General features: G+C 28.4%; 1 protein-coding gene and 1 long non-coding RNA gene across 4 annotated transcripts; both read left to right on the top strand.

Moving 5' to 3' along the window:
- Nucleotides 1–2717: 2717 nt before the first annotated feature.
- LOC114400092 lies at nt 2718–6014 on the top strand. 2 transcript variants are annotated; one of them, XR_003663895.1, is made up of 11 exons: nt 2718–2924; nt 3101–3162; nt 3260–3423; nt 3534–3631; nt 3927–3985; nt 4098–4232; nt 4336–4562; nt 4654–4757; nt 4844–4897; nt 5295–5576; nt 5629–6014. XR_003663895.1 is itself a non-coding variant. In XM_028362376.1 (10 exons), the coding sequence occupies exons 1-10, from the start codon at nt 2762–2764 to the stop codon at nt 5513–5515; spliced, it is 1287 nt and encodes a 428-aa protein (XP_028218177.1). In that variant the 5' UTR covers nt 2718–2761; the 3' UTR covers nt 5516–6014. The 2 variants fall into 2 exon arrangements, 1 of the variants encoding a protein (XP_028218177.1); XM_028362376.1 differs by having other exon boundaries at nt 5295–6014.
- A 471-nt stretch (nt 6015–6485) lies between these two features.
- On the top strand, nt 6486–10432 carry LOC114400104. 2 transcript variants are annotated; one of them, XR_003663899.1, is made up of 7 exons: nt 6486–6720; nt 7559–7693; nt 7832–8060; nt 8475–9475; nt 9575–9655; nt 9763–9813; nt 9970–10432. It is a non-coding gene; the product is annotated as an uncharacterized LOC114400104 (long non-coding RNA). The 2 variants fall into 2 exon arrangements; XR_003663898.1 differs by having other exon boundaries at nt 8475–9478.
- The last annotated feature ends 12336 nt before the right edge of the window (nt 10433–22768 follow it).

The following is a 22768-nucleotide window of genomic DNA, read 5'->3' as shown; positions in this document are numbered from 1 at the left end:
ATTTTTTTCTATCCACAAAGTTTAAATCTAAAAATCTTGCTTATTTCACTTGAATTTTTGGAAATTTTATTTTTGTCTTACATGGAGGAATATAATCTTCAAATTCAAGAACCTCTTGTGTTTTATTTTTAGTTTTTAATATCAAAGTTATAATATTATGTTTCTTTAAGATTATTTTAAGTATTATTTAATTATTATTATTATTTTTTATTAATATAAATTTAATGTGATTCAACAATGATTAAACTATTAAACCTTAAACTAATGTTTTTAACCAATTTTAATTCAATGATCGATCAAGTCTTAAAAACATTAACGAGGATTTGATCATGTTATTCTCACTATTTTTTTTTATCTTATATGAAGATATGGGAGAAAATTTAGGCTTCAACATCAGTCAGAGGAAATATTTTTAATTTTTATCAATAATTATGAAATTTTTAAAAAAATATATCAAAATAATTTTTTTTATAAATTTTTTAAAATAAAAATAAGATATATTTTCTTATACCAAAGGAATCGTTTTATTTTCTCACTTTCTTTTTTTTCTTCCTCTGGACAAAAGTTTATTATCTATTTAGTAGTTCTCTCAATTTTTTTTATCTATTTAGTAGTATATATACGTTTATTACCATCAAAACATTTATTTTCAATTTAATCATTATATAAAAGTAGTTTTAAATTTATAATATATATTATATATTATACAGACAATTTATTGTAGCAATTATAAAAATATTTTATTTTTTTCCCTTTATCTGTAACAATTATTTAATTCGCTTCTCAAATTTCATGATATGTCTATATCTATCTCAAAAATCACAATGTTATAATGACAACTGGTGGGAGACAGAATTGAAAATAATTTATATGCGTATAGAATTATAGACCATACTTGCTTTAAAAAAAAGAATTATTGACCATAATTTATTTTTGCATAGGGATCAAATAAATTAAAAATAAATATTATACATGAACAAAATTAAATTTTAACTAGATATAGGAAACTCTATGTGTTAATTAGTTTGTGAACTCACTGTATTTTACTGAAAGACGTGTTTGGGAACGAAAGTTGAAAAAACTTACTAATCCAACATGTTAAATGCAACCTCAAAAGTTAAAAGGGAGTACCATGATCTTTTAGACACCACTTTTAGTATTTGTTTTTGGTAATGTTAGACGCCACTTTATGTTGCAACCTTGTTCTGTTTTTTAATCATTGCTCATTACTCATTAGTCACCAGAGAAATTACACAAATACGTAGTAAACACTAACCAACCATGATGTTTTTTTCTTTCTGAGTCTTAGTATTAATCTTGTAAGACCCTTTTACAAAACTTATAGGTATATATATATATATATATATAGTGAAACAATGAATATTTGACTTCATGATTTTAATGTCAGTGTGTCATCACAAAATGCTATCACGCCTCCTAGAGGATGGAACTCCTATGATAGCTTTAGCTGGATAATTTCTGAAGAAGAATACTTACAAAATGCTAATATAATTTCTCAGAAGTTACTTCCTTATGGATATCAGGTATTGTATATTTCATGCACTCCTACTTTTGAATCACAATTCATATGAATATGTTAGTAAATAAATAGAAATAACATATTTCCCTTGAAACCATGCAGTATGCTATTGTGGATTACCTCTGGTATAGGAGTCTCAAGGGTGATAGCAATTCTCTTGGTTTTGATATGATTGATAAATGGGGAAGAATGCTCCCTGACCCTGAAAGATGGCCTTCTTCAAGAGGAGGGGGAGGGTTCACTGAAGTAGCCAATAAAGTACATAGTATGGGTTTAAAGTTTGGGATTCATCTAATGGCTGGAATCAGTACACAGGCATACAATAAGAACACGCCAATACTAGATACAGCAACGGTACATATTCTTAATTATTCCTACAACATTGTTTGGGTAAACTCTTGTCATTGTTTTGGTAAACTCTTGTCATGTTCAAAATTATTACCCTAATTTTTTTCAGAATTTTGATTGTTCAATGTTCCTGTTTAGTCTTAGTTGTCAAATGACTCGTAGTTATCTGTTAGACTCAATAAACACGATGTGGTAAGTCATTGTATTGCTGATGAAGTTGTTATGTCATCAACTAACAATGATAAGTTTAGAACCTTAAGTTAGGGAAGACAATCAACTTAAGAAATCAAAATTAATGATTATTATTATTATAAAAAAGTGAAAAATTAGCAATAGGAGGTCCAAATATACAAAATTAGAGGGACAAAATATACATATTTACTATATTTATATGCAATTTTTAAAAAACGAAAGAGTGCAAATGCATCCGCTGGCTGTAATGTGGATTTGTGACTTCCAATTAGTATTGTTACTTGACGGCAAGAATTAAAAGTGGTCATGGAGAAAAAAAAATCAGTGACTTTGACCGACCAAAATTTAAAATTAGGAACTAAACATAAAAAGCTTAGAGATTAAAAAGATAGTGAATTCTTAAATAACGTACTTATCTTTAAATTTAATCCTCTATAAATATAAAATTAGATTAACAATTATTTTTGTGCATTGCTCAAGTATTTTTTTAATCGAAGTAGAAAATTATAAATAATTTAATTAAAAGAGGAATTTTTCAACAAAAAATAATTTCCGACTACAAGTTTATTTAAAAATTGCTACAAAAGTGATACTACTCTTTAAAAATTGGTGTACTATGTGCTTGTCAATTTTTGGTGAACTTATTTTTCTCTTCATGCACCTTCCTAGGGACAACCTTACATGGAATCTGGTCGAGTGTGGAACGCAAAAGACATAGGAATCCCATCAAGGGCTTGTAAATGGATGACTAATGGTTTCATGGCTATAAATGCAAAAACAGGAGCTGGAAAAGCCTTTTTAAGATCAATTTATGAGCTATATGCTTCATGGGGAGTTGATTTTGGTACAGAGATCCACTAAAATATATTATGTTTATCATGTTCTATCACAAAATATGCATTGCATTAATTTCCTAGATTAGACACCAATCAGTGTTTTTAAATAAGCAATTGTATATGATGTGTATTTTTTTACTGCTTTGATATATTGATATGGATTTTCTGCTTTGGTTTCTTGCAGTAAAACTTGACTGTGTGTTTGGTGAGGACTTGGATTTGGATGAAATAACATTTGTATCAGAGGTATATATAATGCAAGTTTCTTGTCCATTTTTGTCCTTTTCATTTTAAAACTAAGATATTGAAAACTTTTTCATCATTTGAGTTGCTATCTATGCAGTTTTTCAATGGCCTTGAGCGCCCCATTGTTTTTTCTCTGTCTCCTGGAGTCAGTGCAACACCACTAATGGCTAACTCGGTTAGTAGTCTAGTTAACACATACCGTGTAACAGGAGACGACTGGGATGAATGGTCAGCAATCTTAGCTCATTTTAATGTAGCAAGGTCATTAACTAAATTCTTCCTATATATGTTTGAATTCAAAATACATGGATCGCTCTTTCACCTTTCTTCTGCTACTATAACATCTTTGATTCTTTTGATTTCTCTTTCAGAGACTTTGCTGCATCTAATTTGATAGGAGGAAAAGGTTTAAAGGGAAAATCATGGCCTGATTTGGACATGCTACCATTTGGATGGCTAACTGATCCAGGTTAGCCTAAATGCCCCTGCATTACTTCTTTTCCTTTAATTTAAATTAGTTCCAATGAGGTTGGTTCAGTTGGTAAGATTCATAACTCTTTGCTTTTTTAATGTTTAGATTTATGTTTGATTTCTATTGCCCTATTCATGGAAAAGTAGCTTCCATTTTTCCTATTTTTTTTCACCAAAAGAAGGTTATGTTTTTCTTTATGATACATATAATTGTAATGAGTTGTTTAAATTTGAGATGTTTAAGAATATAAAAATAAAGCTTCCATTTTAAGTCCTTTTTTTTTGCTCGATAGCTGCTCATGAAGGTCCACACAGGGCTACTAGGCTAACTCAAGATGAGCAAAGAACTCAGGTATGCATACGCACACAACTGAATAGTATTACTATATATATTGGAGAGGGAAGACATATGATATATGCATATAAATTAATAAATTCTAACTGAGCTTTTTCTTATCTCACAGATGACTTTGTGGTGTATGGCAAAGTCTCCCATTATGTATGGAGGGGATCTACGGAACATTGATGCTTGGACCCTTGGTCTTATCACAAATCCTACCCTTTTGGATATAAACACTTTCAGCTCAAATAATCAGGAGGCATGTGAAATTTCTCTTTCTTCTTACTTTTTCTTTTGGTAATGATATGTTTCTCAAATCTTATACTAGTATTGTTTCTGCTTCTTTTTTTTTTGTTATATAGTTTCTTGATATCACAACATTAAATGATGTCAAGACTGAAGGACACAATGTCACAAAAGTACCATTTACTTACTCCCTAGCAATCACAGAATGCACTGATCCAAAAGTAAGTGGTTGGTCTAGTGAAAAGTATAACCAAGATCTTGAAAGAATCTGTTATAAGAGCTCAACACAAGATCAGGAGGAACCTTTCTGCGTGCACAAAAGAGAACTCCCAATAGCATCACCGTACTCAACTTTAACTTAATTTCTTCGATTTATTTGTCTAATATGTTCTAGTTATTTGTACTAAATTTATATTACTTTGTTGCTGATGCAGAAAGCAATCATCTATCCAATCTGAACAAATATGGAAGTTGAAATCAAATGGGACTTTGGTTAATGGTTATTCTGGCAAGTGTGCAACAGTGGGACGTGTCCTAGGTAAACATTAGTAGGAAATACTCATGTCTGTGTAGAACTATTCATACTATCTCTTATTTATTTTTGTTTTTTCTTCAATCATGCAGATGTAGGCGATCTTAATCCGATTCGATCTTGGGTTGCAACGCATACAGAAAGAGGTTTGACACTAGTCATCCTAACTCCATCTATTACAATTTTCTAATTTAATATTTCTCTAATACCTAAATTATAAGGTGAGTTGAATGGTTAAGAAAGGAAGAAAGAGGAAAAAGATCACAGATTTAATCTTTCTGTTAACAAAATTAACATTCTAACAAACTAACATTTCTAAAAAAAAATATTTCTCAAATACCAAATTGAGAAGCATCAGAGTAGCATGTGCAAATGAAGTTCATTTTGGTATATTATTCTCTTATTAGGAATTGGATTTTTATCTCATATTTTGCATGTTAAAGTTTGTAATAAATGTTAGTGTGAAACTCTAATTTTGAAAGAAGAATACCACTTTTTGATACAAGAAATTACTCTGTTGTTGTTGCTTTTGCTTGCGTTCAGGGAAGATCTATGTTGCTTTTTTCAATCTAAATAAAGAGACAACAACAATATCTGCAAATATAGCAGACTTGCCAGCAGTTTCGCGTTTGGGTACAAGAAGAAAGTTGAAAATTTGCGCAGGAACCGAAATTTGGAGTAGAAGTATCGTAAGAACAAAAACTACATTCTCGGCACAAGTACCAGGTCATGGAAGCGCGTTATTTGTCCTCAGCTGCCTTTGAATTTGGCCTAAAAAAACTTGTTTGAATATCCATATTTATAGTTTCATATTTCAAGTTGCATTGATATTTTGATTAATTTTCAACTAGTAAATCCTTTTTTAATAAGGTGATAGTAAGAATGGTTGTTGGCCATTAAGTACTTTAAAAAAATTACTGTGTCGTGAAAATGGGCTTACAAACAAAGGTAGCTAAAGAGCTTGTGTGATTTGGGAACTTGAGATACGGATATAAAGAACTTAATCTCACATTTGTCCATGTATGCTTTGTAATTTTATTGGAATATATATATATATATATATATATAGTGATATTTAGCGTGAGATGTTATTATCTATCTGTCATTCTATCTTCACCAACTTCAACCACCTAAGTAATGCCAAGTTATGATTTTATTGGCAACAAATACTCATTGTTAGTTAAGGTATTCCCATTTCAGCACTTTACAACAAAGTAGAACCCTTTTGATTTTGAACGTCTTTTTAATTTTGAGATGTGTGTATAAAACATGAAAAAAAAATGTAGGAAAAACGACTATATACGGTAGTATTACATAAAATGTCGTCATTTTTGTAATTTTGGAATAATAGAATTGATACTAATTAATTTTCAGTGGAGAGTAATCCGAATTAATGAATCAAAGGTGGAAAGTCGTTATTCTTTTAAAATTGCCAATACTTTCTAATTTCTTTATCTTATGTGATCCAAAGCATAATTAATGCAATTCTCTTGTCGCATAAAATTTCCATATATAATAAGGTGGGGATAAAGAAATTAAGGTCATGCCAACTTTTTCTTGCCCAAAATAGATTAAAGTACAAAGCTCAATGAGTCACTTCCTTAATCCTTAGTCTCTCATCATGCATATTCATAATAATAAAATTATATATATATATATAATAGCTAAAGTCTATAAAAAAATTGCATGTCCTCTAGCCTGAATCAAGATAGACTTGATGCTTCCTTCATTACTCAAAATGGAGAAGTGTATGCGAGTCGGGGCCCACGACTAGTACAGACACGTTATGAATCAAAATAAGGAACATGAACTTTTATTTAGCTTGCATAAAGGTTAAGGCAATGTTTAAATATACTAGAATCCCCTGTAAAGAATCATAATTGATGGTTGGAATAGAGTTAGCTACAACCATGAAGTGCATTTCAGTTACCTCTGTTTGCTTCTTTCTTTGTCTTTGAGCAATTCGAAGGTATTTCAGCATCATATATTCTCTTGCTTTTGGTTTCAATGATTAATTTTCAGCTGCATATATGTTTTCTTGAAGACATAGAAAAAACATTGCAAAAATTGGTATGTTTAGTTTTGAACAAGTTTGTTTTTGTTTTATAGTGAGTGAGGAGGACTTAATCTGTTTATTCTTACTATTTGTTTATCGGAAAAGAAAAAAATTACTTATTGTTGTTTTTGTTCTATACAGAGGAACTTAATCAGTTTATTCAAACTACTTTTATCTTATGTAATGACAAGGGAGAAAAATTAGGCTCCGGTCAATTTGAGATTTTTTTTCTATTGATAATTATGAAAAGATTACTTTTTTTTTAATTTAAGTTTGTAAAAGAAACGACAGAAAACAATTATGATTATTTTTTGTATAAATACTTTAAAATAAAAAATAAAATGACATGTTTCTTATACTTCTTAATAAAATTGAAATGAAAATAAAATATATTTCCTCGTACTAAAGGAATCGGATCCTTTTCTCACGTTCTTCTTTTTTCTTCGTTTAGAAGTTTATAATCTGTTTATACTTTTATTACAATTAAAATGTTTAGTTTTAATTTAATCATTACACACACATGACATATTCATACAACCATTTTTTATGTTGCAACCTTGTTCTTTTGTTTTAGTCATTCATCATCATTACACATTAGTCATGAGAGAAATTACACAAATACATAAACACTGACCAACCATGATGTTATTTCTGAGTCTTTGTATCTATTTCGTAAGATCCTTTTTACGAAATTTATTGGTATATACGCAAGCAAACAATGGATATTTGACTTCATGATTGTTGATATCAGTGTGTCATCACAAAATGCTATCATCCCTCCAAGAGGTTGGAACTCGTATGATGGCTTTAACTGGATAGTTTCTGAAGAAGAATACTTACAGAATGCTAATATAGTTCTCAGCGGCTATTTGCTCATGAATACGAGGTATTGTATATATTGGACTACTGCTATTGAATTATAATTCAATTGAATATGTTATTAATTAAATATAAAAAAAAGGTTATACACTGAAATTGTAAAATATGGATATATAAAAAAAATATTTCCTTTGAAACCATGCAGTATGCTGTTGTGGATTACCTCTGGTATAGGAGTCTAAAGAGTGATAGAAATTCTCTTGGTTTTGATATGATTGATAAATGGGGAAGAATGCTCCCTGACCCTGAAAGATGGCCTTCTTCAAGAGAGGGAGAGGGTTCACTGATGTAGCTAATAAAGTACATAGTAAGGGTTTGAAGTTTGGGATTCATCTTATGGCTGGAATCAGTACACAGGCATTCAATAACAAACGGTACATCTTCTAATTCCTTCAATATAGTTTCATAAAAATAAAGGTGAGATTTATATAGTTCAAAAATGTATTACAAGTAACATATTATTGGTCTGAGTGGGACTGGACTTAGATCTTTCAAGTAAGGTTGAGGATCGAATCTTATTGATGAAAAAAATGTGATTAAAAAGAGATTTCACATAAGTTGGTCAGTAGGTTACTAATAGAGATTATTCATGAATAAAGTCGGTGGATACTTTACATCAATCACATGACTGGGATGAATGGTCAGCAATCTTAGCTCATTTTAATGTAGCAAGGTCATTAATTAAATCCTTCCTATGTTTGATATCAAAATATTTGGATTGCCCTTCCTTCCACCTTTCTTCTGCTACTCTACCTTCAAATTATCTACATCTTTGATTTATCTTTCAGAGATTTTGCTACATCTAATTTAATAGGAGGAAAAGGTTTAAAGGGTAAATCTTGGCCTGATTTGGACATGCTATCATTTGGATGGCTAACTGATCCAGGTTAGCCTAAATGCACCAGCATTACTATTTTTTCCTTAATTTATCAGGAATTTAGGACCAATCTAGTTAAGGTATTCTAAACAGTTCCAATTTACATCCAATGCATAATAATTTTCAAAATTATGTTATTGTACTACCGAGTACCAATTGGGTTGGTTCAATAGGGAAGGTGCAGAACACTTTAATTGCTACTAATGTTTACATTTATGTTTGACTTGTGCTGCCTTAGTCATCGAATGGAGTAGCAACCATTTTCCATATTTTTTTCACCAAAAAAAGAATATGCCTTTTACTCTATAAATCATTAGAAAAAACAAAAATATGTATTCAGTTTCATCCCATATACATCATACTTATACATAATTGCAATGAGCTGTTTGAATTTGAGATCTTTTAGTATCAGATATCAAAGTGAAGAATGAAAACAGATTGAATTAATTGGTGAATGTGCTACAAGAAATGGTTTATATACAAAGGATTCAATCTTAGCTCATTCAATCTTTGATGCATGGACCTATGATCTTATCACAAATCCTACCCTATAGGAGATAAACTCTTTTAGCTCAAACAATCAAGAGGCATGTGAAACTTCTCTTTCTTCTTCTTGTTTTTTTCTTTTGGTAACCATATGTTACTTAAATCTTAGATTGGTATTGTTTCTGCCTTTTTTGTTATACAGTTTCCTCATATCACAAGATTAAATGATGTCAAGACTAAAAGACACAATGCCACAAAAGTACAGTTTACTTACTCCCTAGCCCTCACTGAATGCACTGATCCAAAAGCATATGGATGGTCTAGTGAAAAACATTACCAAGATCTTGAAAGAATTTATTACAAGAGACCAAAACATGATCTGGTGGAACCTTTCTGCATGCACAAAGGAAAACTCCCAATAATATCGTCGTAATCAGCTTTACCTTAATTTAATTTCTTCGATTTATTTGTCTAATTTTGTTCTAGTTATTTGTACTAAACTATATTACATTGCCACTGATACAGAAGGCAGACATCTATCCAATCTGAACATAACTCTTGTTAATGGTCATTCTGGCATGTGTGCAATAGTAGAACATGTCCTAGGTAAAAATTAGTAGCAAAAATTATATCTATGCAGAATTCTTCTTATTCATGCTATCTCTAATTTATTTATGTTGTTATCTAATAATGCAACTTCACCAATCATGAAGCTGAAGGTTATGCTAATGGGATTCGATCTTGGATTGCAACTGGAAGAAAAGGTTTGATATTTCTCTATTTTCTAATTTAATCCTGTATTTCTTTACTACCAAATTGAGATGAACTAAAATAACATGCCATAGTTAATTAACCATTAATTATTTCTTATAGTGCACTATCCTTTAATTCTCCATGTTGTTGCTTGTGCTTGCCTTCAGGGGAGACCTATGTTGCATTTTTCAATCTAAATAACGAGAAAACAACAATATCTGCAAGCATAGTAGACTTGGCTATGGTGCATCCAGGTAGAAGAAAGTTTAGACTTTGTTCTGGAAATGAAATGTGGAGTGGAAGAACCATACAAACAAATAATATGTTCTCAGCAGAAGTACAAGGTCATGGATGCGCATTATTTGTTCTCCAGTGCAGTAGAATTTGCCCTAAAATCTTATTCGAATATTTATTATTCATATTTCAAGTTGCAGTGATGTTTTGGTTTGTTTTCTGCCAAGTGGTAAATCCTTTTTTAATAAGGAATCTTTTTTTTAAAGGAGTTTAGTATAGTAAGAGTGATTACTTTACATGCCATTAAGCAATGTACGTGTTAAAAAAATTACTTTATGACATGAAAATGAATACAAAGGTAGATAAAGAACAAGTGTGATTTGAAAACTTAGATAATTGTGGGAATGTCCAAAATCTGTATAGCTTCGCTTCAGTTATATACTATCTTAATGCTGGCTTATGCTTCTTTTACAACTTTTTTTTTTTTATCGCAATGTAAATATTTTCACGACTCATTCAAGAAATCACGAGGTTATATATAATTGCATATATTAACTAAATAATGTACTGTATAATTTAAAACCGTTACCATATTTTTTTATATTTGACAGTATTTTTAGTTTTCTTTTATAAGCTAATGGTCTTTTAAGTAATTATAGAAAATACTTCAGTTTTAAATTCCTCTTCACTAAGAATTTGACAACTACTTTACTCATTGAATTAATTTGAAAATTTTCTCTTGATTTGTAAACTCTATATCATCTATGGGCTTAGCTTACCCCTTTGATTAGGGTGTTGCTAGGTACACCAGCATTATTGCTGGTGCACCCAACATTTTTTAAAAATACCAAAATTGTCCCTGCATTTTTTTTGTATTTGTGATGGGTGTGCGTGAGGGTGATCCGCAAATCGTACGGATCAAGTTGATTCGTAAGGTTGATACGGATTAAATTGATTCGTATGTTGATATTAAGCATACAGATCAACTTGATCCGTAAATCTTTTATGGATCAACTTAAAAGGCTTACGGATCAAGGATATTTTCGTCATTTCATCTTAAGTGCTGAGTGCATCAACAATAATGCAAGGTGCACCTAGCAACACCCCTTTGATTATTGAACTTAGCCTAATATGGACCCTTTGGTTGGGCCTAGTTTCAAGAGCCTTGAGTGGTTGGACTCTAGTGTTAGCAAGTTTCATTTTGTTTCTACTCTTACGTGTTTTTCTCTTGCTTCTTTTAAGTTGTTATTATTTTTTTCATATCTGACCATCTAAAGCTTTCTTTTTTGCTTTTCCTTCTACCATACTAGACATAAGAAAATGACATACTAAACCAAAATTATAATTTCTCAAAAATAAACTTTATTAATAAAGTAGGGTAAACTATATTTTAATATCATTAAATACTTAAAAATGTCTACAAAAACTAATTTTACTAAAATTATTACATTTGATTTAGGTATTGTAATTTTAATTGTTTTGGTCCTTCCAAATAATTTTGTGAAGCTCCACCACTGCTTAAACATCAATAGTTTTAGTCCGGAGAGAGAGTAATCAACAAATATTCTGAGTGGTGCCAGTTTTCCATGGACATTAAATTGAATGTCTTTCTCTTTCACTCAGATTGGCCATGACCAATTGTTGTTGATTTTGCTAAGGCTTTGGATGTCAACTTTCAGTATATATGTTATGTTGATGTTTGGTGCTTTAGGCCAAAGTTTGACCATCGGGGACGCCGCCAGGAGCTTTTATAATTCCATGAGCCCCACTGTGGTAACTGTTGTGACCTTCAAATTCAATGACTATTACTATTCATCATGCACATACGATTGTTCAAGTTTGTGTGGTTATAATTTACAATTTACATTATATGTATGTCATTCAAAGTTCTTTTTTTTTGTTGTTGTTGAAATGTTATTCAAAGTTTATTGCATGCAAGCTACTCCATCCTTCGCAATGGCAAGCATATTGGTGATCGAGTTGATGCCGGCGGGCACTAAGTGTAATTTTCATGGTATTGATATTAATTGTTTCCTCCTTTTTAGTCAAAGGTTAACAAATTCTTTTCAGTTGATTAAATTGATCACTCTAGTGTGAAAAATTAAAAAGCAATGTATCTATACCTGTTGAGGGAAAAAAGTGTTTTCTTAAGCAGTACTATAGTGATTGATTAAATTAAACATTACTCACGACATGTTTGAATTTTTAATTATACATAATTTAACTTTAAATTATAGAAAACCTTAATTTATTATTGTTTTTTTTTCCATTATAAATTCTCATAGAGAAATTTATTCAAACACACCTTTAAAATATTATTGTAGGGTCTAGTTTATTGCTACATTTTCTTATGAAGTGAACATATCCAACTATGCAAGTAACTCAAGTGCATGGACTAGGGAATTTCCTCAAGCGTGGAATATATATCTGCTTTTCATTGACTATTTGACCATATCTACCTTTGCTTGATACATTGAAAATTCTTAAGTGCTCCTTCCGAATTTTATTCCTTGTTTGACCTCATTAGATGGTTGTCTAATGGGAGTGAAAATAAATCTCTTTACATAATTTCTTTCTGGATTCCAATATCGGATATTATGAGGAAGAGAATCATTATGGGTATTCTATTTTGGAACGTATTACCAAAAGTTAGAAATTATCGTTAATTCATTTATGGTTCGTTTTGAATTAAGTGCTTTGTTCCAATATTGAATTGGAGGAAAAGAAAATATATATATATATATATATATATATATATATATATATATATATATATATATATATATATATATATATATTAATCTAATATTCTCTAATTTGTGATACAAACAATCATGTGAAATATTGTAAGGGGACAATTATTTTTTCAATAAAAAAAAAAAAATCGACAACTGGTCACTTCCAAATGACCCAATACAAGAAGTTAAAAATATTCTTTTATTTCCATTTCCTTTACTCTCATTCAATTTTTACCTAAGCAAACACACTCTTTTTGCTTTGAGGTTTGAGCATCAGTCTGTTTATAAAAAAAACATTCAAAATCCTTGTAACAAAAAATAGAAATTATTGTAACCAGGTTTTCTGACTGGAAGGGTGAGAAACTAAGAATTGTTTGTAAAATATGGTGGCGATAAAGGTGTTTACAGGCGGAAATAAAGCAGTTTGTAGAAAATCAACTTCTTTTGGCAACAAATTTATTTTCTTATACAGTTATACCCCTAAACTTTACATGCATATACCTTATATCTTTCCGTCTCTTATTTTTCATCACAATATTTATTTTTATTCTTTTAATATTTACCTCTAGCACGTGTATACACACCCTTGTAGATGTCAACCAATCCTTATTTCCTTTAGCAACAACATTTAGTGTTGAACTAAAAATGATAAGGTGCTCGATCCCCCTTTGGTTTGGGTCAGCAGATTGTGTGTAAACATGTAATGTACACTTTGCTTTTGGAGTTAGAGAGGCATCTCTAGCTAGGATTGGCAAAAGATTGTGCTTAAGTTTAGAAATTTAAAATACTAATACTTTTTAGATAAAAAAAACTTCGTACGCATTGTCCAGAGGCTCTTCGTTATGCGAAGGTATGGGGGAGGGATATTGTACGCAGCCTTACCCTTGCATATGCAAAGAGGCTGTTTCCGGATTCGAATCTATGACCAACAAATCACCAAGGCACAACTTTACCGCTGCACGAGGAAAAAAACTATATAGTGATAGTGTAATTGTTTTATCGTATTATCTAATAATAAAATACAATATATAATAATTAAGTTTTTTATTTTTATAATAATTATTTTAAAATTTATATCAATAATAATTATTAGTAACATATAAACTAATGGCAAATAATAGAAGAATATATACACCTGTGAATGTGACATTTAACTTCCTGCTTGAAAATGCTGCTAATTTACTTGACCTTAATGTTTCATTAATTTGCATCAACAGGTTCCTTGACCCAGTGTGAACTGCCTTCTTTGAATCAAATAAAGAAAAGAACTAAACTCTTGTCGTGGGTCTCACTGTCGGTTTCTATTTAATTTTAGTATGACTCTGTTGCAATCATCCACTAAATAGCGAATTAATAAAGGATTGAAATTATAAATGTTAAGAATCAAAATATTTGAAACTAAAATTTGTAATTTCTATTTGACTTCCGTGGACCGTGTGTTTGTGTGTGTGATAGTAGTATCTAATGATGTGTTTGGTAGGAAGAAATCAAATATTATTGAAAAGAAATTTTATATATTTTTTTTGTGGGAATTTGAATTCTTTACTCTTTATTTTAATTCAAATATTTATGTTTTATTTTTATCTTTTTTATTTTTATTCTCTAAGTCTAAATCAAATATATCCTATAAAAGATATAAAGTTGACTTAATAATAAATGATAAAAAGAAAAATAAATAAATCATAGATATAAATTCTTGATAAAACTCAACAAACTCCCTTCAATCTCAATTATAAGAAAAAAAAAACATATTCATGTTGATGAAGAAAGTTCCTTAATCATATTTAATTGTATAAATATGAATTAAAAATTAATAAATTTTCTTCCAATTTATCTTTATTGAAACTTAGTACCAATTAAAAAAAATATTAAAACTAACACCTTAATTAAGAAGGATATTTTAGATATAATAATAGTAAATGAAGTAAAGTTAACTAAAAATTTCTTATAGTCATACAATCAAGAAAGTTCCCCTTATCTAAAAAAACAAGACGGCTAAAAACATTTTAATGTTTTCAAAAATAAAAACAAGTAAGTTCAAATGCATTTTTGTATTCTTCAACCAAAACACAAATTAGTTTTCAATCAAAATGAGCTTAAAGGTGAAGAATAATGTTGGAGTCGTTGTGACTAAACACGTAATTAAATACTATCCAATTATAATAAGTTGAGTTTTTAAAGTACTTGTTGTGAAATTTGACTTAATCTAATTAATATATGATTATATATAGATTGGATAACAGTTTTTTTTAGCTTCATTCAATTCATATCATGTAATTAAATGTATTATTATATATAAATTAATTATTAAATACAAAATATATTAATGTTTAGCTCACATAATTTATTAAATTATTAAATTACCATGATTATTTTGTTTTAAGTTATTGTTTTTATTCTAGTCTTAATTTTGTTTTTTTTATGTTAATATAAATATTTTATTTCTATCTAAAATAAAAATATTATATTAGTATTAAAATCATTAATTTTATTAGTGAAACATTATCACAATTTGATGTTTTGATTTCATTTTTACTTAAATTAAACAAATTTATTTTTCATATATTTTCGTTCATCTAGTTTTTTCATTCATCATATATTATTTTTTTCTTTACATATAAAATTGGTGGTGATAAAAGAAGAGAAAAGAAATTACAAGTTTGAATCTCCTATTAATAAAAAGAAACAATATTAATAATTAATATTTACCTATAAAAATATTACTTTTTCTTTAGGAGTTGATATAACTTTTTAGGTATTCTTAATATATTGATTAAAAAACTAAAATAAAAAAATTAATTCTTTAACCCATGTTTTAAGGACACTAATTAAAATTTATCTAATAAAATTTAAAAATTAAAAGAAGATTTTTCTTATTAAAATACGTAAAATAATATTATCCATAATTTTTTTGTTTTTTCCAACAAGTTTAACAATAAATATTTTAATTTTTAATTTATTAACTAATATTTTAAGAACATTAATTAACCAAACTCATTTCTAAAAATAAATAAATTTATTATAAAGTTATAATCAAATGATAATTTAAATTATTTTACGCATAAAAAAAGTATTTTATGCTATTAATATATAGTTTTTTTCCCTCTTATTCTTTATTTTATTTTATCCTTTTGAAACAAGTAAAATTGAACTGGCATAGTGAATCGTGGCAGTGTTGAACTGCGACACATGGTAGTTTCTTGACTTGCATTCATCTTTTTAGTGTTGCTAGATTCAACTTTTCATTTGGAGAAGTTGACGCGTTTCTCTTTTCTATTGGTCTTCTTCAATTGTTCCTACGTAGCGCAGAACCACTAAACCTTACGTTGTCTGCTGTGAGACTGAAAGCTGCGTTGCCTCCTTCTTCGCACGCTCACTTTTTCACTAAGCACCAAAATTGAGAGGTGTTTGGTTGATTGAAAAAATTTGCTATTAACTATAAAATTTTTAAAAAATAGTATAGGTCTTACATAGTTACTTTTTTTAATTTAAATATTTTTATTTTTCACATAATCAAACTCATTCTTAAAAGAATAAAAATATTTAAATTAAAATAAAATATAAAAATATTAAATACACATGAAATTTACACTTTCTTTTTTTACTATTTATCACATTCTACTCACAACCAAAAATAATTTTTAGTAAAAAAAAATCATTGCAAAATTAATTATCATATTAACATTGATTTTATTGAATGACAAAATACATCACATTAAACTCAATTATAATTGAGTGAAAATATAAAAAATTATTAACATATATAATCGATTTATAATATGAGACTAAAAGTCCAAATACAGAAAAAAGATCCTCTTCTAAAATGGAAGGGAAAAACATGAAATTCAGTAATAATACGATCATGAAAATCTCCATAGTGACCCATGGTGACCTAGTAATAAGCTATGGGATTGCCTTTTCTAAATACGCGGGTATTATTTTTTTTATTTTAAAATAATAGTCTTATTAGTTTTTTTGTTTTGTTTCAAAATAATATTTTTTTGAAAAAATTAATCTATTTTTTTCCAACAATACTCTTAGATATAATTAAGAATATAAATTAATACTTCCATTAAAAAGATACATCAGCCATAGAACTAAGTTGATACATAGTAGGATAGTAAGATAATTTATGACAAGAGAAGTTGAAAAATGAAGAGTATTTTTTATTTAAATTTGTATCAATTGAATGTTTGTTAATCAGAATATCATAATCTAAAAAAAAATTACTTTTGAATGAAGCAATTTTTTTTTTATCCATAAAAATTAATTTATATTATAATCGATTTGTTAACCAATTGACAAATATATCAATTTTATCACAAGTAGTAAAGATTAAAATGGAAGTCCAATTATTGAATCTACAGGAACTTTGATTATACTTAATAAGTGATGCAAATCCAATTATTAAACAGAGACAAAGAATTATAAATGTGAAATTTGAAATAAGGTAAGGAAAAAGATAATAAAAAAATTAAACAATAGCTTAGATGCAGAAGATGAATTCAGAATATGATAATGTTGGGGTCTAACATACCTAATTATCCTTGATGTAATATTAATGTTTTTTTCTATTAAATGTCTTCCCAAATTTCATCCACATCTACTAATATATTTAACCCGAATCCCTCATGTTGAAGAGCCTAATTTATGTATTTTCTCTCCCAAATTTCTTTGCAAAGATGAAATAATAAACAACATTAAAGATGTATGGATGGTCAAACCCTTAAAAACAGATGCATGGATGGCCAAACCACACAATAACAATGAAAAGCAGGAAAGAACAATAGAAATTGAAATTACATTAATAGATAAAAAGAACAGTTATATTACAAGGGGTTTTGACTGTTAGGCTCCAACTGAGGGGGTTTAACCTCTCATAGTCTTGAGAAGCTTTTACACTTTAGGGGGGTAATGTAGATAGAAGACGGTGATAGATGACTGTAATAAGAAAAGGAAAATGGCTAACGAAAGAGGGTTTCCCCAAGGGGATAAACCTTGGGCTTTTGAAAGCTCCGAGACTCTGTGTTTTTTTTTCTTCTGTTTCCTCCTTCTTATATAGGCACTAGGTAGCTTAATTTTTACGCTGACTTCGAGCTTTCGTGCTAAGTGCGTCTTTGGGCTTCTTCGTGGGCCTTTTTTGCACTAACCGTGTGTTACACGCTGGGTCTGTCTTGCGTCCTAAGTTGACTTTCCAATTCTTTCAATTTTTCTTCAAGGCTTCTTCTTCCGATTTTTGCATCAATTTTTCTTTTAAAGCACTTGAAATATTCTTCTTTTGAATTTTGCTAATAAAAAATAGCAAAGATGTTTAATTTCTTCATTATTTCATTAAAAACAATAATAAAGTAAAGAAATTACACCTACTCATTAATCTAAATTGACTATCAAATTAGCTTATATTTCACAGTTATCATCGATATAAGAAGTATAGTCAAAATGTACTCAGGTATTCATTGCAAATGTCACTTCCTATTAATTCTACTAATGATTTTTTTTTATATCTTACTATCAATATAGAATATCTACTTACTTTATTGTTGACAATTTCTATTGGAGAATCTAATTAACCTATTTTGATAAAAAAAAATCTTTTTAATAATATTTTTTTTCATTCATAAAATTCGAATTCAAAATATTACTTAAAAAATCAATTTCAATATTAATCAATCCAACGACTTGTTGATACCATTGCGAATATAAATACTAATGGAAGGAGTATATTTCTCTTATAAGACTTTGTGAAATTAATGGTGAGCATGAGTGGTACCTAGCTACATTAGTGAGGCATATGGTAAGTATGAGTGGTTCCTATCCAGATGAATTTTATTAGGAAAAAATGGAGTTTCTATCTTTCAACCAAAACCATGTGTCTATTCCAAAGACCAAGCTCTAATTAAGGATACTCTCTTCAAGATTTGGGACAATCAAGCATCTAAACCGAAGTGAAGAATGAGCTCCAATGCTGAGAAGCATTAAGGCTTGGTCCGTAAGGATGCAACAACATCTTCACAGTCACGCACGCAAAAGCTGCGTATAGTAGTTTTAAGGACATTACGGCATATGGGGAAAAGATAAAGCTATAAGACATTCTTCTATGCCTACCTTCATCATTTGTAAGAAAGTTTCCGAGATAGTATGGAAGAGTTTTTAGTTTTAGGTTTCTATATCCAAGAGCTCCACTCACCTTAAGTAATTGTATTATCTTGCCAACAAAGGATAAGGCTTTGACTTTCCAATAGTAAACTTCTTTAATTTTAGAAAAGAAATGAAGGATAGGAACTCCCAAATCATTGCCTGTATCTTTGGTGGATCAATATACTCACTAATAACAATTGCTTCCTGCTGGTGCTAGCTCACATTATTGGAGAGCAAAACTTTTATATTTAGGCAGCCTAACTCTATGACTAGAGGATGAACAAAAAAGGTGAAGAATGATGTTAATGACTTGTGCTTGTTGGTTTATGCCTACCCCACAAGGATAATGTCATCGGTAAAAAAACAATTGGGATAAATTTGGACCACCTTTACCCATTCTAAAAGGACACCAATCATTAGAGGCAACCCCATCTTCAATATATAGTAGCTTAATTTTTCCATGCTAGCCCAAGCAAATAGAGGGATGTATGATCAATTGATCCCCTTATCTAATTCCTTTTGAAGTGCCGAATTTTGTTGAGAGAGAGAGAATCATATTCATAACCATAATAACAGACTTAATGCATTGATTAATTAAATCTCTAAGGTTTCTATCAAGCCCAACTAATTCTAGTGTTTCCTTCACGAAATTCTGGCTGACTTTGATGTAAGCTGTTTAGATTCACGACCTAGCCTTTTTAGCCCAAGGAGAACATGAAAGAATGAGTAATGCATTTGTTATTATTTTAAAATGCATTTACTAATTTATATACCATTATTTAAACGTAGTAATATTTTCCTACGTTGTTGTCGAATTATAATGTTTTAGTAAAGATACGGATATTCTTTACCAAGAAAATCATATTTCAACGGGATAGAATCATTACAAATAATAAATTTTTCTTCTAAGTATGTAGTAACTTAATTGTATATTCAAAATTATTAATTAAATTGGAACAATTATGTATTAATTGATAAATAAATAATGAAAATATAATTGAGATTATATAATGAATATTTTTAATTTTTGTGTATTTATAAGAAATAAAATATTCTATGCAAAATATTAATGATGAATTATTATCGCATCATAGGTGTATTGATGATGCAAAATCGCATGTATCATTTATTTAATTTTTATAGTTTTTAAATTTATTTTTTTACTCTTTATAATTAATAATTAAATTTTGTAGTCTTTAAAATTTAATAAGTAGATTTTTTACTCTATAAAATTTATATTTTAATTTTCAAAAGATATCTGTTCTTAAATTTTTTTAACTTTCCTTAATTAGTTAAAGAATTTTAATTTTTAAATTTTTATAAAAATTAAAATATAAATTTTGATTTACTTATTAATTATAAAAACTAAAATAAATAAGTTTGAAAATTATACCTACTAAATAGATTAAACCTAAGTTTAAATTTAAATGGACAATTGCCGACATGAAGAAACGATGGGCCTACCACTGACTTTTGCAATGGCTGATTCATTTCCACGTGGCGTGTATCCAAGCTTAGCTTTCTATATCACTTTAACGGCGACGATTTTTCGCAACACCGATACTCAATGCTGCATTGTGAATTTGTGATATTTTTTCCAGAAGTTACTACTTACTATGGCACTGTTGAAATGACTTTTCTACCCTTGTAACGACCTTCGATTGTTTCACCGTTTTACACGAATCCATCGTAACTTGAACGGTCAAAATCTTCTAACAAGAGTAATTTTAAAAATAAAAATGTCATTTTTTATAGTTCAATAAAATCCAACGAGAGTAATTTTATTAAATGATAGAATCATATCTGATTAAAGATTAAACATGCTTTTAATTCTTAAAACATCATATTTTTATTTTAATCTCTAATAAGTTGTTTATTTTTAGTGCTAACATTTAATAAAACAACATACTATTAATTTTGTACTTAAGACTAATGTTTTTTTTTGGGAGATAAGAGAAATAAAATAAATAAAAATTAGAAGGATGAATGAAAATAGGTGAGAAATAAAGTAAAAAATAATGATAGTTAGTTTTAAAAAATAAATAAAGTATGAGGAAAGAGATAGAAATATTAGTGAAAATATGTTAGAAATGGTACAACGAATATCATTATATTTAAAAAATATTTCTGCTTTCTTTCATTATTGATACATCTCTAGTGTAAAAACTCGCATGAGTCTCTTTACTACATATTTTATATTTCCCTATAATGCCAAATCATGTTTATCATTTTAAATAACCCAATCAACTTGTTACTTCAAAAAATAAAAAAAAACTCACTAAAATTTGTCAAATGATGTTCCTTATAACTCATTTTTTATACTCCTTTGTACTATGCTGACCCTCTCAAAATCAAGAGCATTAGTGGCTGCAGCTAACAACTCTCAATTGAAATAGGATCCACACAAATATTTTCTAATGAGCTTGAATTTCTCTTTGAAGTGTCATAGAGGAACAACTCTCGTTATAGTTGTTCTTAACAAACAACCTAAAATTATTTCCATCCTCTCCTTATCCATCTCTCTCATACCAAATAGGGAATAAAACCATGTGAAATAAGAGACTAATTTTGGTAAATGTAAAAACTAAATATGTATAATAATAATAATAATAATAATAATAATAATAATAATAATAATAATAATAATATATTATTATTATTATTATTATTATTATTATCATTATTATGCATTTTAAGATATTTTTTTAATTATTATCTAGTACTCCTACTAAACCGGATGAAAAATTATAATATTATAGAATGTTTTAACTTAGTCTGTTTAATACTCTCAACAAGGATTATCTCACTATAGAAGAATTGAGGAGTATCTAAGTTATTACCAAAAATATTTGAATCTATTATTTTTATTAATGTTACCCACTTTATGGTATAAACATTCAATAATCAATATTTTTTTAATCTCCACAGTCCACACATGCGCACACGTTCACAAAAGCATTCAATAAGCAATATTTTTATTTATTTATTATTATTTCCACACCCACACGGCCACACCCATCAACACCTATACTGAAAATTTAGGAGAGAAATTTTATTGCTCGTAATAATTCAATTTGAATTGATTATATTTTAATATCATTGGTCATAGATAAAATAAATGCAAATATTTTTGGAATTAGAAATTTAAAGTTACATCTGTAAAAAAAAAATCTAACGCTACATAAAGATCACTAAAAAACAATTGAATGATCATTGCTAGAAAACGATAGTTTTTCATAACGTTTTTTTTATGTATATTTTTTCATAACGTTAAATCTCCAAAACAATTAAATTTTAAAAATGTGTCGCGCCATTATTTTCATCAGCAACTTCTTACTTACTATTATGGAGTATTCTTTTTTTTTTTTTTATAATTTCATTAGAACTACGATTATGAATTCATGAAGTGTATTTAAGACAATTGTGAGGGTTTCTAAAAAATATAACATGTTTCGATTATTTCGTTAAATGCGATTTTTTAAAAACATTTATTTCAAAATCTTAAAAATAAATAATTACTTTTAAAGCGCATGATAATCAAATCTCTACACATGAATAAAAAAAGACTGAAATATGAATTAAAAAAAAAAATTCTGCACATCACAGAGATGAAGTTTCACTTTCTTTCAGTGTGGCACTGTGCATAAGTTCACGCACTCTTCTTTTTACTTTTTTAGATTGATTTTTAAAAAAATCTACTTTCAGTTCTTTTAAAAGTGAAATTATAATTTTGATCCCAATAATTTTAAATTCATAATTTTAATTTTTTATTTCTAAATCAAATCATTTAATCTTTCTAAAATTAAATGAAATGAAAAATAAAAAAATATTTTAATAAAAATCAAACTCATAATTC

This window comes from Glycine soja, chromosome 2, assembly GCF_004193775.1.
Source record: "Glycine soja cultivar W05 chromosome 2, ASM419377v2, whole genome shotgun sequence".
Classification (NCBI taxonomy): Eukaryota; Viridiplantae; Streptophyta; class Magnoliopsida; order Fabales; family Fabaceae; genus Glycine; species Glycine soja.
Note: the sequence above shows the minus strand (reverse complement) of the source record. Positions and strands in the feature narration are given on the sequence as shown.